Source organism: Schizosaccharomyces octosporus, assembly GCF_000150505.1.
Source record: "Schizosaccharomyces octosporus yFS286 unplaced genomic scaffold supercont6.2, whole genome shotgun sequence".
NCBI classification, from domain to species: Eukaryota; Fungi; Ascomycota; class Schizosaccharomycetes; order Schizosaccharomycetales; family Schizosaccharomycetaceae; genus Schizosaccharomyces; species Schizosaccharomyces octosporus.
Window position 1 is genome coordinate 2737410 of NW_013185620.1, and position 15695 is coordinate 2753104.

Sequence of the window (15695 nt, forward strand, 5' to 3'; positions counted from 1 at the left end):
CACAGTTGACCAAGAACTTAGCAACTGCCAATCCAACCTCAAGCAATGATTGTACGCCATGGATCTTAAATTAGTACCCTGGAGATCAAAAGAAGAGTTTTTATTCTTAATGTCTTGCTTTTATAATGAAGGACAAGAAGAAATTCCAGATCCAAGCGCGTTATTTCGAGGTATTGAAATTGTTCAGTCATGGTCAACACGAGGACGGATTCCTCATTCTGTAGAAGCAACTGCACAATTGGTTTTGTCTCTTTTAAACGGAGATCCTTCACAGAAACTCAGTTTGTCTTTATCTATCTCAAGATTTGTCAGTGGTCTTTTAGATCCTATTCAACAATCGCAGTATGCGGTACCAATGGCTATATTAGCAAAGTCAATTGATTTACCAACTTCCTTTGTTGAAATTCGTCATGCAATTACTCACGAAGAACTTCCATCTTTACCAGTACTACGACAAACCGCATACAGAGCTTTGGCTTGGCTTTACGATCATTATTGGATTCGTGCAGCAAATGCAAACTCGGGGATAGTTGATGATACGATGGAGGTTAATGAGACACACAAGGCTGATATTCAAAAGCGCGTAAGAGAACTTTTGAAGAAATGGAGATCCTGGAGGAAAGTGAATGTTTCTGTAAATGTGAATCAATTAACATCAGAACATTATTATGTTCGTGAATTTAACGATATTTGTTCTGAAATCGTTTCTATTAGCTCTTCTCGATTACCATATATTCTTGCTTCCTTCGTAAGCGATGAGCAGGATTTGAGTTTTGCACTCGAAACCACAAACTTAGAGATTGTCGTCTCTTGTTTCTTAGAAAAAAAGTTTTTAGTTCCTTCCAAGGCGGCTTCGAGTAATCATTTTCCTAAAGCGATTAATTTATGGTTACCTCTATTACAAACTATCGCTTCCAAACACTCCTTGTTCCTTCCTGCTTTACAAGCCCGTTTGTTTTCCGAAATCAACGATGCTAGTTTAAGTTATCAGGAATCCACACTTTTCATGAATGAAAGTAACGAAGATATCAAGGAAAGAAATTCTGCGTACATGTACTTAACTAAGTGGTACATTTATCTGACAAAGGCAGCATACAAATCGGAGCCTTGGGCGAACAGTGTATCAATTACACAGACGGAATTAGCTTCAATACTGGAATTGTGTATCCAACGAAGTGACCCTTTTACTCGAGCTGTTGTTGATGAATTATCACCTTTGGATAAGGAACTTGAAGAAAAATACGCAGCTTTATGTCAATATCGGGGTGATGTGAAGACTGTTGGATTTTTGGGGGAGGAAAACATCATTACAGAAACGACTGTGGATCAGATGCAAGAAGATTTGGCCCAGCTAACATCCCGGCTTAACTCCATAGTCGAGCCTGAGGAATCGAAATCTTCTAATCTGCAAACTTTTCGGAATCGCATTTGGTATAAGCCTAAAGTAGAGCTCGCTCCAATTGGGCATTTTATTTTAGAATGATATACATTATGCATGGAATATAGAGGATACTATCTGAGAAATATAATAAAACTTTGGGTATACTGGTTAACTGATATGGTGAACTTACTATTTGAATAATTAAGATGTTTATTTGGGTTCATTGTATGTAGGAGATTTGGAAACTTTTGATGTAGCTCATAAAAATGTTTTGCACAAAACTACTAGCTCTATTGAATTTTACGAAAATAACACATATGCAAAATTCTTCAGAAAATAAAACTAATTAAATTCTCCTTTTTGATATCAGGATCATGTATACAAAACTCGATTAAACCGTAATGTTTCCCTGGTTTACTCTTGGGAGCGAACCTTGGCACCAGCGTTGGTAACCTTGACACCCAAAGCACGAGCCTTCTCAACGATCTCAACACGCTTACGAGCAGAGACATTGGAAGCAATCTCAGCAGCGTAGGTCTTGTTGTGCATCAATAAAAGTTCAACGTCAGCAACGTTGCGGACAAGGAAGGCCTTCAAACCGTTGGGCATGCAGTATCTAGTCTTCTTGTTGTTACCGTAACCAATCTTGGGCATACGAATAACACCCTTGAAGCGGCGACGGACACAGTTGTCAATACCTCTGGGCTTTCTCCATGACTCACCGACACGGTGGAAACGGTCAGACTGATGGCGTCTGAAAGGCTTGGTGTGCTTCTTGACAATCTTAAGGGCAGCCATTCTGTCGACCTTGGTTGTGGTAGAGGAACTGAAATTTCACCTTTGGCGTACCGTAAATTTTGTGACTGCTCGAAACTTTCTATAATTCACTATACCCCAGTATACCGTATACGGTAATGTAACCCAGTACAGTAGAGTACAGTAGTAAATATTAATGGAATTAATCTCAAAAGATATTTCATTGCACAATCGTTTCAAATTAATTTTGTCTTGGGCATCCGGTTACTTTGGTAGTTCATGTCATCGATCTTCGGGAAGATGGATGTTAAATATAAATTATATGAAACTTATAACGCCGGTATCGTTCCTATTATTCTTCCTCGAAATTCAAATGGTCTTCATAAAATCGGATAATGTGAAGGGGACATTTTTGATGAATAATAACATTGTCATGAGCAGATTTTTGTCCATCTTTCCACTGAAGTTGCACGATAATCTTTCCGCTTTTTAACTTTTGTACAGTCTCTACCCTGTCTACCAGATCTTCCCAACTCTCCATGTGAAAAGGAGGTTTAAAAGCATTGGTTTTTCGTAAAGCAAGAAATGAGTCAATGGCAGAAGATTCTGAGCGTAATAGAGGAGACAATGATGGATCAACGTCCGAATTTTCTTCAAGGTTTTTCGACTTCGTAGCGGATTTTCGCCGTTTACGAGAAAATGTAGAGATTGGGGGTTTCAAATCATCATCGGTTTTCTTTTCTAATAATTTTCGTGATTGACTCGTAGAACGTGCTTTTCTTCTCTTAGTCCTTAACATATTAATAGGAGGCTTCCCACCCTTTTTCCTCCAAAACTCGTTTACTAACTCCTGACATCCGACGCAGTCCTCTTCTTCGTTCCAGGTATTGTCTTCTGGATCATCGTATCCTTCCCATTTTAAATAATATTGATATCCAGTTCCATTCTATACCTTAGTTAGCTTGTGACTCTAATAAATGCAACGAACCTCCTTTAGTCTAGCGTCTAATACTGCCTCTACTATATATTCTTCTTCGCCAGATCCATCAGAGCCTTCAGACCCAGACTCTTCATAGTTTGACAGAGGCAAGGATGGTGAGTTCGGTTTCAATGCAGGCTCAGACTGCTCTGTTTCATTCTTATTTCTCGGATTCTCCTCGTGCCCAAGTGCATCGGAGTCACTTGATTCAGTAGACTCTTTCCTATCAAAACTAGATGGTATTATGCTTCCGCTTTTTTCATTCTCTTGCAAAGTGGCTAGATTAGTAGTTGGATCATCGAATTCGAAGATTTTGTCGTCTTCTTCTGTAGAGGAAAAAGATAGTGGATTATGTACTTCATCATTAAGGGCTTTAGAACTCTTGTCTGAAGAGGCGGATTCACCTTTCATTATTAAATTACTCATTAAACTTAAAGATGCAGTTTTCACCATATTATATAGAGAGAATTAAGTGTTTCAAAAATAATAAACGACGAAGTAAGACATTCAGTTTCTAATATACATTCCAAAAAGTTTTTTTCTATAGCGATTCCGAGGCGTTATACACGACTATAATGAAAGTATAGTTGGCAAAAATGACAATAGTCCAAGAAATAGGGATTCTTCTTTTTCACTTCAAACATACAACAATTATCAATATAAGCTTTAAAAAAAAGAAATTCAGTTGCAATTCTTCTGTCGCTGTTTTTGTGCTGTTTTCGAAAAGGAGATGGATTTTGATGTCTGAACGAAATGGAAGTATTGATATCGTAGGTACAATCAGAGGAAGCATTTGAAGCCTTCTAATCGTGCACCCAGTAATTCCATCCTGTAGTGAATTTTGTGTAATTTCATAGTTAGTCATCGCATTATATGTTGAAGCTTTTTATTAAATTTGGTACTCTAATTCATTGATAGATCTTGAAAGGTAGTTCTTCAAGTATAAGTAGTTGAAGACGAATTTAATCAATTTTCGATTAAACTATTTAATTATTATAGTATACATTTATTTGTAAATGACTTTTATAACCATCCAAACATTCGATTGTCAAGAATTTCTAAAAAAAGTATTCATTAGAGTAGAAGTTCTATGGTAGGCATGCAGACAAATCTAGTTTGTATTATAGGGAATTTTGGGATTTCAATCCCAATATTGAATAAAGCTTTGTTAAAGCCCTCAAAAAACGAACGATAAAGTTTTTAAGGTTGCGAAAAATACTGCCAGTCAGAATGAAATCGGAGATTATAACAAGCAGTATTCTCATTTAAATGGCCATTTATTTTTGGTACTGGAAAACCCAGCTTTCAAGCCATTTACGACGAAGCCATTCAGGGACACTCAAACTAACATCACCATAAGTCATAGGAGCAAAGAAAACAAAACAATAACCAAGAACGGCAGTTAAAGCAAGGGATAAGAGAGCATGACAAATATAACCTTTTCTCCGGATAGACTTAGCATAACCATTACTGTCAACATCTGTTGGCTGCTTAACTCCAGGTGAAACTGGCAGCTTGAAAGATTTTATGCAAGCTAATTGAATAAAAGCACCACATAACATAGCACCTGCAACCTGCGCGGGTAAGTAGTGATGCAAAAACAACTGGCGACCCATAAGATAAAATGGTATGTAATGGAACATATATGTGGCGTAAAAAAACATAATCGAGCGATAGAAATGATTACGGACGCTGGGAAGCAACGTAACTATTCCTCGTTGGTGTAACAACATCTCGACACTTGCAACTACAGTAGTAGTTATAACAATACCACCGATTAACCACCAACCAATAGGGTTTCCAAGAAGGTAAATTTGTTTATTCTCTTCGTTTTTTGCCCAGAAGGCGATGCCATGATGGAGTGTGAACCAATCTGAAGGAGTAGAGCTATAAGGATGAGATTCTGTTAACAGATTGTTTTGACGAAACATGACAAGTTGAAGTTCTATATACTTTTTGAAGAAAGATAGCTTCTTAGGTACGCGTACTTCCTTATTAACTCTTTCTTCCGGTAAACCAAGGATATCATCGAACATCCAAAAAATTGGACCAGACAAGATGTTTTTAGCACCGTTAATTTCTTGTTGGTTAAATCCCCAATCAGGAAGCGGTTTAGGATCAGACCACATAGCTACATTTGTAAGCTTATGAATTAGCTTGAAGCTCATAGCCTTGGTAAAAACTTGTCGATCATGAGAATCTTCATCACTAATCACAAGTTGAAACAAAGTAAGTTCGTGTTTTTCTGCTGCGGATTCATCTACAGAAACGGTGGTAAACTCCTCATTCGTTGGATTATAAGGAGAAGCTACATCATGGGTAATCAAGTCTGTATTCGTACCTACATGGTGCAACTTGATATAGTCAGTATTCTTTACAGGCATATTTGGTTTATATTTTGGATCATCATAATGATCGTGAGGCAAAATCATCCAGTAATTATTGTCATCCTCGAAGGGGTAACCAGTGACCTGCTGACCGCCGGAAGAAATACGGCCATCATCATAAGGAATAGGGTATTTGTCAAGATGGGAATGAAGGAAAGCATTTGTTCCCATATGCTTAATTGTAACAACGTCGTAATAATTAACACCGGTGGCATTAGCTGAAATTGGGTTTTCATCAAGGGTTTCTTGAAACTGTAAAGACATGAAAGAGTCGCCAGGACCACTTGTTGTCAATAGTCGAAAATGCAAAAAGAACCAAAAGAGATAAAGAGCGAAAGGAAAAACAATTAAGCAAAAGAAGCGTGCTAAGAAATGACTAGCGAATCGTTGTATGGGAAGACCGGTTTTAATATCCCAAAGATACCACAACTCCAAGCACACACTTAAGCCAATGGAACAAAAGGTAAACAAACCAACGTATTTTGTACTTATAGTACAAGAAAGGCATACACCTGTAAGGAAAAGCCAGCTCCACCAACCTCGGGAGAAGGGAGAATGACGAAGCTTGAAAAACCGAACGTAGCAGTATACGGCAGCCACCATGGAAAAAACCAAGGTGGCATCCAAAAGAATTAAACGGCCTTCTGCTACATGAGCATTATCAAAAAGAACCAAACAAGCAGAGACCAAGCAAGCCCAAAGCTCATAGCCAGATTCCTTCATTGTCAAAAAGACGAGAGGAGGAACCAGAGAGCTTAATAGAGCTGGCCAAGCACGAATAGCCACATAAGGAACACCATAATCCTTATAGTTATCGCCGATGTTGTCAAAAAGATAATGACCATCGTAACCAGCAAGCCATGCTACAAAGGCAAGGAGAAGCTTGGCGAAGGGGGGATGAAGATCAAAAAAATACTTTCCTTGTATATAGTAGCTTGCAAACTTGCCAAAGTGGACTTCATCAAAAACAACTTCATTAGGGACGTGAAGTTTCCAAAATCTAGTCAAAAAGGAAACGATAACAATCAAATACTGAGCCAGTTTAAATTGAAATGTATTATTGGAAGAAGCATCAGGGCCAGCAGATGGAACGGTTTGCGGTTTACTCGATGATACTTCTTTTTCAGACAAAGCAGAAGAATGAGTGGGAGAAGTCTCAGGAGGAGAAGAAGGTCTACTAGTCGATCCGTTTTTCTTGGATGACTTTTGATTTTTCTTTCCCGACTTTTCACTAATTGTTGGTCTCATTGCCTATGATGAATGAGTCGCGGGAGAGACAAAGGCACTAGCGGCTGAAATAAAGTAAATCGGTCTTGCAAAATTTGTTAATGACAAATACAGAGCATTTATAAGGATAACGAAAGCTCCTTTCGCGGTTTGACAGAGGTGCCCTAGAAAGAAATAGAGGAAGCCTGGGTAGTACTAATGTTAGAACAAAGAAATGGTATAGAATAGTGATAGCTAGCGTGGTATTGTTTTCATTAGGAAAGAAGGATAAAGGAGAAAAAGAAAGTATATATTATTCTTTATAAATATGCTATGAAAAGAGAATAAAAATAAAAAAGAAAATAAAATCGTTTTGGCTTGATTCGTTTACATGAAGCGGATTCCTTAGTTCTAATGTGTATCCATTCAGCAATAAAAGTTTAGTAGATGAGACATGAGTTTTGGCAAGAGGAATCCCATCATTCCAGTGTCCTTATTTATATTCGTATCTCCTTCTTTATTTTAGAGCGCAAATTGGCATTAATATTTGCTTTAGCTTTGAATCGGTTACTTTCGTAGATATCTGAATCCTTTCATGATGGATAAAAAAAAAAAAAGAAGGGAAATCAACATGCAATGTTTTACAGAATGAAAACAATGAAATTCGGGTTAATTGATGTCTTGTCTTCTTTTTTTTGAATAATAATCTTTTGTTTGTTTACATATACGAATTCCAACACAGTACGCAATGTAACATACAGCAACCTGTTGCAGTATGAACAAAAAATAACGATAGAGAACCATTGCGGTATCCTGAATATAAATGGTGAGGAGGAAAAAATACAGTGGAAAATGAGAAATTTGTTTAGAAAAAACTAAATTTTAAAAGAAATTGAGTTATGAAGCATTCACAATGAAATTGCTGTAGCCTATGTTAAACTTGGGAATTGTACCCAGTAGCAGCATACAGAGTCACTTCGTCACTTGTGCTCTTGTTAATAGACTCCTGCCAACTACCCATCTCTTGTTTGCAGCAGCCACTTCATTTTGTAAGGATAAGAAGCAAAGAAATAGTGAATTTATGTATTAATATAGTATTAGATTCTTGAGCAACATGTCTTTTTTGAAAAATATCTTCAGTTCCTCCCTCTTCACTCCGATTGCAGCGGAAGCGGAAGCTTCGGACATTCCTAATCGTAAAGAATTCAATGAACAAGTCCCTTCTAAGAAAGATCCCGATACCCAGAACCCCGAAGATTCTCCTATGGAAACCACCAAGTCTACAGTTGCTCGGGAAGAAAACTTGAAGCTCAAGGATCAAGGTATGTGCACCGGTTGGTTTATCGGAATTGAATGATGATGATGTACCAATTCATATTCAAAGTCAATTGTTGGTTTGCTTTCATTTCTGTGGAGAAAGTTTTCTTTTTCTGGGGGTTCTTATTTTTTTTTCTATTCTTTTTCCGAGCTCCTTGGCCGCTTATCCAAATAGACATGCATTACTAACGACCTCTTAATAGAACAACTGACCAGTGTTGATGAATCCAAGGAAAAGGTTGCCTCCTCTGATGATGATCAAAAAGAGGAACCTAAAGGTGGGTGATGTCTTGTTTCCAATTGACAGAAAACTAACAGGATGGAATTAGAAACTCCCCAAGAGGAACAAAAGCCTTCCGAGGAAGCCCCTCAAGAAACTGCCGAGACCAGTCAACCTCAGCCTGAAGAGGGTGAGCAAGAACAAGAACAACCCGAGGAAGGACAAGAAGAAGAAGAAGAAGAAGAAGAAGAAGAAGAAGAACTTGTTGATCCCTTGGATACCAAGATTGAAGGTATGAGTATTCGCCGAGATCCACCTACATGAAATATTGGTGATTAAATTGAAAATTCCCCATCGTTCCTTTCATACTAACATATTTAAAAGAATGCAAAGAGGCTCCCCAATGCCATGAAGCCAAGCACCATTTTGACGAATGTACTGCTCGTGTAACTGAAAAATTGGAAAACGGTGACAAGTCTGAAGACTGTTTAGAAGAATTCTTCCACCTTTACCACTGTGCTCGTGATTGTGCTGATCCCCAAATCTTTAAGCAACTTGTTTAAAGCGCTTTTTGTTTTTGGGATTTTTTCCTAATGTCTTTCTTTTCGTAATTCTCCCCACATCTGAGCGTAGTATAGTGTCTGTGGTTGACCCAGTGTGTCTTGTTCTCCGTCCTTTCATGTTCATGTTTATGTTTTTGACAAACATGATTGAATCATGTTTTGAATCTCTCATAATCTTACGAAATGTAAAGGAATGGATATGTGTGTTTCTTTCCCTCCATAGTCCTCGTACCTAGAGTAACCCTGTCTCTGGAAGCTCCTGCGTGCAATACAGAAAAAGAAAATAAATATCGTCTTTTGAATTGTAAAATTTCGTTTTTATAGAACGTAGTTCTTTTTTTACTATATTTTCTTTCTAACATTTCACTGTTCTTCCTAACCAGAATGAATTAATAATTCTCATTTACCGCATCTAACCGTACTACGCAATTTGTATCTCTACCGGCGTTGCTGAGGTATGTCGAACGAATTCCATCCTTCACCAACTACAATGCCACCTAAAGAAGACTGGGAAAAGTATCCAAAGCAGGTTAATGCAGAGGAGAAAGATGAGAAAAATCCACCTCCTTTAGATGAAGGAGACATTGAGTTACTCAAGAGCTACGTATGTTGTTCTACATTGACTTTCTTGCTTGTGACTAACAGACAACAATAGGCCACTGGTCCGTATGCCCAAGATTTAACGACTATTAAAGAAGATACAGAGGCTGTTTTGAAGAGAATTAATGATACTGTTGGTATGTTGAATGGTTAACATATGAGAAAATGTCCTATTACTAAAGCTTTATGAAATTGAAATGCGAGTTCATATTAGAAAGCTTGGATATTGTTCTTTTCAAAGAATTTACTCTAACATTTTGCAGGCATCAAAGAATCAGACACTGGTTTAGCCCCCCTTTCCTTCTGGGACGTTGCCGCCGATCGCCAAAGAATGAGTGAAGAACAACCTTTGCAAGTAGCTAGATGTACAAAAATTATTGAAAATGAACAATCTGTCGAAAAAAATGGTTATGTAATTAACCTAAAGCAAATTGCTAAGTTTGTCGTTAGTTTAGGAGAACGAGTTAGCCCTACTGATATCGAAGAAGGAATGCGAGTAGGTTGTGATCGAAGCAAATATTCCATTCAGCTACCACTCCCTCCAAAAATTGATCCTTCTGTTACAATGATGCAAGTCGAGGAGAAGCCAGATATCACATACGGTGATGTTGGTGGCTGTAAAGAGCAAATTGAGCGTTTGCGTGAAGTTGTAGAGCTTCCTTTACTTTCTGTATGTTACGCAGCAAACTGCTATTGTTGTCATGTCTTAAGACTTAAGCTAACTTGTTATTAGCCCGAGCGTTTCATAAAATTGGGTATTGACCCTCCAAAGGGTGTCATGCTTTATGGCCCCCCTGGTACTGGTAAAACCCTGTGTGCTCGTGCCGTAGCTAATCGGACTGATGCTACTTTTATTCGTGTTATTGGTTCAGAATTAGTCCAGAAGTACGTCGGTGAGGGTGCCCGTATGGTTCGTGAGCTTTTCGAGATGGCCCGGACGAAAAAAGCCTGTATTATCTTTTTTGATGAAATTGATGCTATTGGTGGTGCTCGTTTTGACGATGGTGCTGGAGGTGATAATGAAGTCCAAAGAACCATGTTAGAATTAATTACCCAACTTGATGGGTTTGATCCTCGTGGTAATATCAAGGTTCTTTTTGCTACGAATCGTCCAAACACTTTAGATGAAGCATTGATGCGTCCTGGACGTATTGATCGTAAAGTCGAGTTTGGTTTACCCGATTTGGAAGGTAGAGCAAATATCTTACGTATTCACGCTAAAAGGTATGTTCCGCAAAACGCATGAAAATCAACATTATACTAACCTAGAATAGTATGGCAATTGATAAAGATATCCGATGGGAATTAATTGCACGTCTCTGTCCCTCACAAACTGGTGCCGAATTACGGTCTGTCTGTACCGAAGCAGGAATGTTTGCTATCCGTGCTAGGAGAAGGGTAGCCACAGAAAAAGATTTCCTCGATTCTGTACAAAAGGTTGTTAAAGGTAACCAAAAGTTTAGCAGTACGGCCGATTATATGAACATGAGTTCCTAGATGATTCCATATGTCTTGTTGCATTATTCTTTATGAAAACCAGCCAATAGATTTTAGTTGAATGAAAACAAATTTACCAAGTTCTAATACTACAAGTAAATATTGAATTTAATTTTAAGTTTAACACATAAGAAAAGATCTTTATTTAATTCAGTACAAATAAAATATTCCCCGTATATTATGCCGGTGAACTAAGATGTACAACATGACATTAATTTAAAAGTTGTCGTCGCCTTCGTCATCAATTTCATAATTTTCTAAGAAGGCAGCATTTTCATAATCAGGAGCTGATGATGCCGATCTAACAAAGATGGAGCGTATACTTTCATAAAGGGCATAAAAAAAGATAGGAATAGAAGCAAAAATTCCCTTCGTGAAAGTTATGCTTTTGTTGATGGGACTTTCACCTTCAGAGTCAACGCCAAGTCGAATCGCTCCTTTAAGATACTGCTGGGAGTACCGATAAAATATATAACCAAAAATGACAGCCAAAATTACTGAAACGGAAACCGATAAAATGATGCTCCAATTCCCGGGTTTCGGATGTAACTTCTCATATTCTTTTTCTTTACCGGGACAAGCATGTGTTTTTCCAGAATCAAGCGGCAGTCCACCTTCGCAAAAAGTCATTGGAGTGCGTTTATACCCTGTAGATTCTTTCCACTGAACAGCATCATCAGCTGCACATTGTTCACTTTCGGTGTTTGGCGGTTGTAGGCCATGAACTAAAACGCAAGTACCTTCCTTCATCCGACGGAAATTATAATCGCATTCGAAGTCCATTCTAGTACACTGACAACGGCTTACTACTTCCTCCTTGATTGAAAGGGAAGAACCAATTTTACACTTCTTCTCAGGATTTTTTCTATAGTAGGAAGATACTCTGCCAAGCAAACACATTTGTTTTCCTTCTAAATCTGTAGGAATCCATTTAACGAAATCGCCCTTTCCGGAATCTAGATCCTCAAGGTCAAAACCACAGATCCTCCGGTATAAAGGATCGAAGTCTATGTAGACTGAGGAAGTAGGGGAATTATCCTCATCTGATGTAAGCAAGAGGATTTCATGTCCTATACCGGAAGGTCTGGTGCTTAGATCCACCACCACCTCCTCTTCATCTGAGAATACAAATTCTTTCCAAGTTCTTCCTTCGTCGATGGAGTACTGAATCACATTTGTCGGAGTCATACTCTTTACAGCTACGATTAATGACCCACTGTCTAGGAAAGCCCAGAGGTAAGGAGAATCAAATATGCGATACCATGAGACTCCTGCGTCTCTTGAAATGAAGGTTTGAGATTCCTCATAAGGAAGTAAGTAAGGTGAAAAACTACCGACACCTATCATAATACCAACGGCTGCACTTGAGGAGGTCGGGTCTGAAAATTGATTCCGTTCCGTATATCCATGAAGATTAAGATGACAGCTTTTACCACACTTCGGTGAAATCTTTTCTCCATCAACCAAAACCAAACGCTTCCAGTCTAAGCCATCGTTGAAAGTTATCAACGAATGAAGCTTTTTATCTCCTCCATCACCCAGCTCATGAATATTACTTACTATATTTGCCAATGCAACACCAAGAATGCCTTCCACACGTTCGAAATCGACATAACCGGTGGAATCTCGATTTACGTTCTCTAAAGAAGTCATAAAATATGTCCCGTTTGAATTGGACTTAAGAACATCACCCCACTCGGATCCTAATCGGGCAGAAGTAGTAACATGAATGAACAAAGAATGAGTGGTGGAGTCCAAGATGGTATATGACTGTTTTGGATTAACGTTCAAGTAACCAGGAAAATCGCAGGATGCGAAATCTAATCCATCTATAGAAACTTGAAGAGATAAAGAGCTTCCTTCATTATCCTGAACGGCTAATACAACATATTTGTCTTCAATCATAAAGCCAACAACGTTATTCATTATTTCATATTCGATGCTTTCAAAGAAATCAGTAGACGCATAGAGATTTTTTTGAAATATATCATCCTCACTTGTCTTAAGACAAAAAATTAAAGAATCATCTACTAAAAGATTTTCACCCCTTATCCAAGAGCAGTATTCATATTCGTCAGACAACTGAGTCCAGTTATCACCATAGTCCAAAGAATAGAAGACAACATCATGGCATGTCTCAGAGTAAGGTCCATTCTCACAACCAGACTCACCAGTAAACATCAACCACGAAGGACGGGTTGGATGGGACATCAATGTTAATTTTCCATTATGATTTGCAGAAGCAGGAGCTTTAAACTTATAGAAGCTTCTTCCTCTATTATTCGTGAAATAGACCTCATTTCTATGATTGATTAAATAGACCGTATTCTTTTGATAGGAATCAGGATAAATTGCAATAAATTTCTCTTTAGTAAATTTATTCCATGTTTTCCCGCTATCAGAACTAATATAAATATAAGCACTTTTAGAGAAGCCAATTAAAAAAGTTTTTTCTTCAGGAACTGTTCCTTCGAGGTAAATTATATCAATTAGCTCTTCCGGGAAATCCTGAATACTAGCGGTGAGTTCACGCCCAGGTGCATTGAAGTCATCACAACTGAAGCTTTGAGGCTTCTCAAAATTATCTTTTTTCTTCGGCGTGCACGTATTACCGGGGATACGTCGATAAGGATATTTTTCAAAGCTTTCTACATCTTCAGCAGCACATATTACGCTACCAACAAAAGGTAGCAATTCACACGTGCCATCTTCATTGGAAGAGAACTGTGTATTACATTCATAACTAGATTCCACACATTCGCAATCTTTAGTGGAATGATGGACTTCTTTCAATGATCGTGGTGCTGAACAAATTACATCAGGCTTCTTTCTCCAAAACGATTCGATTCTTCCCATTTCGGAACAGACAGGTTTCCCGTTTTCATAGTTTGTGTACCATACTTCAAAATCATTCTTTCCTGATTCCTGGGAACTGTAGCGACATTCTTTTGAAAATTTTCCAAAATTGAATGAGTAAACTAGACGCTTTGAGCCATCGTTTTCTGCTTCAGATATCAGGTAAAAGATATCGGAATAAGGGTCTGCTGAAGCGTAGACTCGAAGGGGTGTAATGGGTCTATCCAAACTTAATGTTATCCAGGTTCGTCCACGATTAAGGGAATAAAATACTTGATTAGTTACTTCGTCATCACAAGCGAAAAAAACAGAACCAAACCCAGACATTGCAAAGAACTGGAAACCAGGTCGGCTTAAAGCCCAGGTACGACCAGCGTCTTCAGACACAAATAAGGACATTTCTTCCTTATAAGATAAATGCGGTGATGCAGAACCTAAAGCCAACAACACTCCAGGAGCAAAAGGAGAAAACTTCATTTTATGGGAAGAGCGAGGATCCATATACAGGTTTAACGAACAAGTCTCATCATCTTCACCTTCGTCACAAACGTCTGAAGGAGCATTCAAAGTTGACCATGATTTACCACCATTATAAGTTACATATGTATTCAGTAGTTTCTCCGCCATTGGATTTGAGTCTACCTCTTTCAGATTGTCCACCGCATTCACAAACATCAGCCCGTCAACACTGTTCACTTGAGTAAAGTCAACGTAACCATCAAGATATCTGTTCGTACCGGACATCCGAAGAACAAAAGTACTTGAATCAAAATCAAGAGTATACAAAACACCTGTTGGATTATTAGGATGAGAGTCTAAGTTGTCCACAACTAAGGCATAATCAGTTGAGGGTAGAATAGTAAAAGCATCAAATTCAAATCCTTTGTGAAACTTCAGAGTTTCTTGCCAGTTGATTCCGTCTTGAGATACATATACGAAGAGTTTACCGGTGGCTGCGTCCAATAATGCAGTGATTATGAAAGAACCGGTAGTAAGCACTCCATATACGCCGTCAGAACCAAGTAAATGGTGTAGTCGGATAGGTACTAAGGAATTAAACCAGTCATCAGTAGAGATTAAACGTTTATTAAAGGGAGGGCGGGATGCTTTCTGTGGGTTTTCTGATATACATATTATCTGGTCATTGGAAGCCACTTCCATCAATTCTGTAGAAAGTGAAAAGATACAGTATGAAATGCCCACCGGTGCTGGATTTGCTCCCGAATTAAAACCATCATTGGTATAGTATATGTCGGGTCGACAAACTCTTCCAACCCAACTGTTCGAGGAAGAACAGTACATATTATTAAAGATCACATAATCTGGATTGGTCGCATGAAAATGGAAAGGAATTTGGGATGGATTTACTTGATGCTCTAATAGAAAGTAATTCCAAGAATCGCCATTGTCATAACTGTAATAGACATAGTTACAGTCTGTCAATGCAAAAACACGCGAGCTTGCATACGTATGTTGAAAAAGAGATTTAATATGACAATTTTGGTCAGGAACATCACCGTTTTGCCAATTCTCGCCGTTGTCCTTTGATAAATAAAGATCACCATTATCTGGATCAAGGAATAAGACATTCTAAATACAAGTATTAGTTCAATTCCTTAAAAATGAAAAAACATACGCTAGAATCCTCAAATGTCATGAAATCTTTCACATTGGCATCAAAGATAGTCTCTGTAACCTCGGCGGCAGGTGCAGCCGCGATTTTTGAGAACAATAAAGACACCACTAGTATGCAACTCAGTATTGGAAGTATATTACTCCCAATATGAGGCATTCTAGTCCTTATATACATTCTTGAAAACTTGGTAGCAGTTAGCTTACATCTTAGCTTTCTGGCCTGAATTAAGGAGTTCACTAGCATTCGTAATAGAGTGAACTGCTATAAGAATGATGAATGTACTTTGATGAAATGCAG

At 38.2% G+C, this 15695-nt stretch overlaps 7 protein-coding genes across 7 annotated transcripts; 3 read left to right on the forward strand and 4 right to left on the reverse strand.

Annotated features, from left to right (window-relative positions):
* The first annotated feature begins 5 nt into the window (after nucleotides 1-5).
* On the forward strand, nucleotides 6-1694 carry SOCG_00664 (Las1-like protein). Its single transcript, XM_013163084.1, has one exon. The coding sequence runs from the start codon at nucleotides 59-61 to the stop codon at nucleotides 1481-1483; it is 1425 nt and encodes a 474-aa protein (XP_013018538.1). The 5' UTR covers nucleotides 6-58; the 3' UTR covers nucleotides 1484-1694.
* Nucleotides 1572-2254, reverse strand: SOCG_00665 (60S ribosomal protein L32). The gene has a single exon (XM_013163085.1). The coding sequence runs from the start codon at nucleotides 2177-2179 to the stop codon at nucleotides 1796-1798; it is 384 nt and encodes a 127-aa protein (XP_013018539.1). The 5' UTR covers nucleotides 2180-2254; the 3' UTR covers nucleotides 1572-1795.
* SOCG_00666 (chromodomain protein 2) lies at nucleotides 2188-4029 on the reverse strand. Its single transcript, XM_013163086.1, has 2 exons — nucleotides 3126-4029; nucleotides 2188-3083 (listed from the first exon to the last, which is right to left on the reverse strand). Exons 1-2 carry the CDS (start codon nucleotides 3567-3569, stop codon nucleotides 2490-2492), a joined length of 1038 nt encoding a protein of 345 aa, XP_013018540.1. The 5' UTR covers nucleotides 3570-4029; the 3' UTR covers nucleotides 2188-2489.
* SOCG_00667 (O-mannosyltransferase Ogm4) lies at nucleotides 3987-6981 on the reverse strand. The gene has a single exon (XM_013163087.1). It carries the CDS (start codon nucleotides 6749-6751, stop codon nucleotides 4394-4396), a length of 2358 nt encoding a protein of 785 aa, XP_013018541.1. The 5' UTR covers nucleotides 6752-6981; the 3' UTR covers nucleotides 3987-4393.
* A 623-nt stretch (nucleotides 6982-7604) lies between these two features.
* On the forward strand, nucleotides 7605-9119 carry SOCG_00668 (ubiquinol-cytochrome-c reductase complex subunit 8). The gene is made up of 5 exons (XM_013163088.1): nucleotides 7605-7758; nucleotides 7811-8031; nucleotides 8230-8304; nucleotides 8356-8538; nucleotides 8631-9119. The coding sequence occupies exons 2-5, from the start codon at nucleotides 7824-7826 to the stop codon at nucleotides 8807-8809; spliced, it is 645 nt and encodes a 214-aa protein (XP_013018542.1). The 5' UTR covers nucleotides 7605-7758; nucleotides 7811-7823; the 3' UTR covers nucleotides 8810-9119.
* A 135-nt stretch (nucleotides 9120-9254) lies between these two features.
* On the forward strand, nucleotides 9255-11031 carry SOCG_00669 (19S proteasome regulatory subunit Rpt1). Its single transcript, XM_013163089.1, has 5 exons — nucleotides 9255-9413; nucleotides 9465-9546; nucleotides 9673-10079; nucleotides 10143-10633; nucleotides 10684-11031. The coding sequence occupies exons 1-5, from the start codon at nucleotides 9267-9269 to the stop codon at nucleotides 10904-10906; spliced, it is 1350 nt and encodes a 449-aa protein (XP_013018543.1). The 5' UTR covers nucleotides 9255-9266; the 3' UTR covers nucleotides 10907-11031.
* Nucleotides 11023-15695, reverse strand: SOCG_00670 (sorting receptor for vacuolar protein). The gene is made up of 2 exons (XM_013163090.1): nucleotides 15399-15695; nucleotides 11023-15352 (listed from the first exon to the last, which is right to left on the reverse strand). Exons 1-2 carry the CDS (start codon nucleotides 15639-15641, stop codon nucleotides 11123-11125), a joined length of 4473 nt encoding a protein of 1490 aa, XP_013018544.1. The 5' UTR covers nucleotides 15642-15695; the 3' UTR covers nucleotides 11023-11122.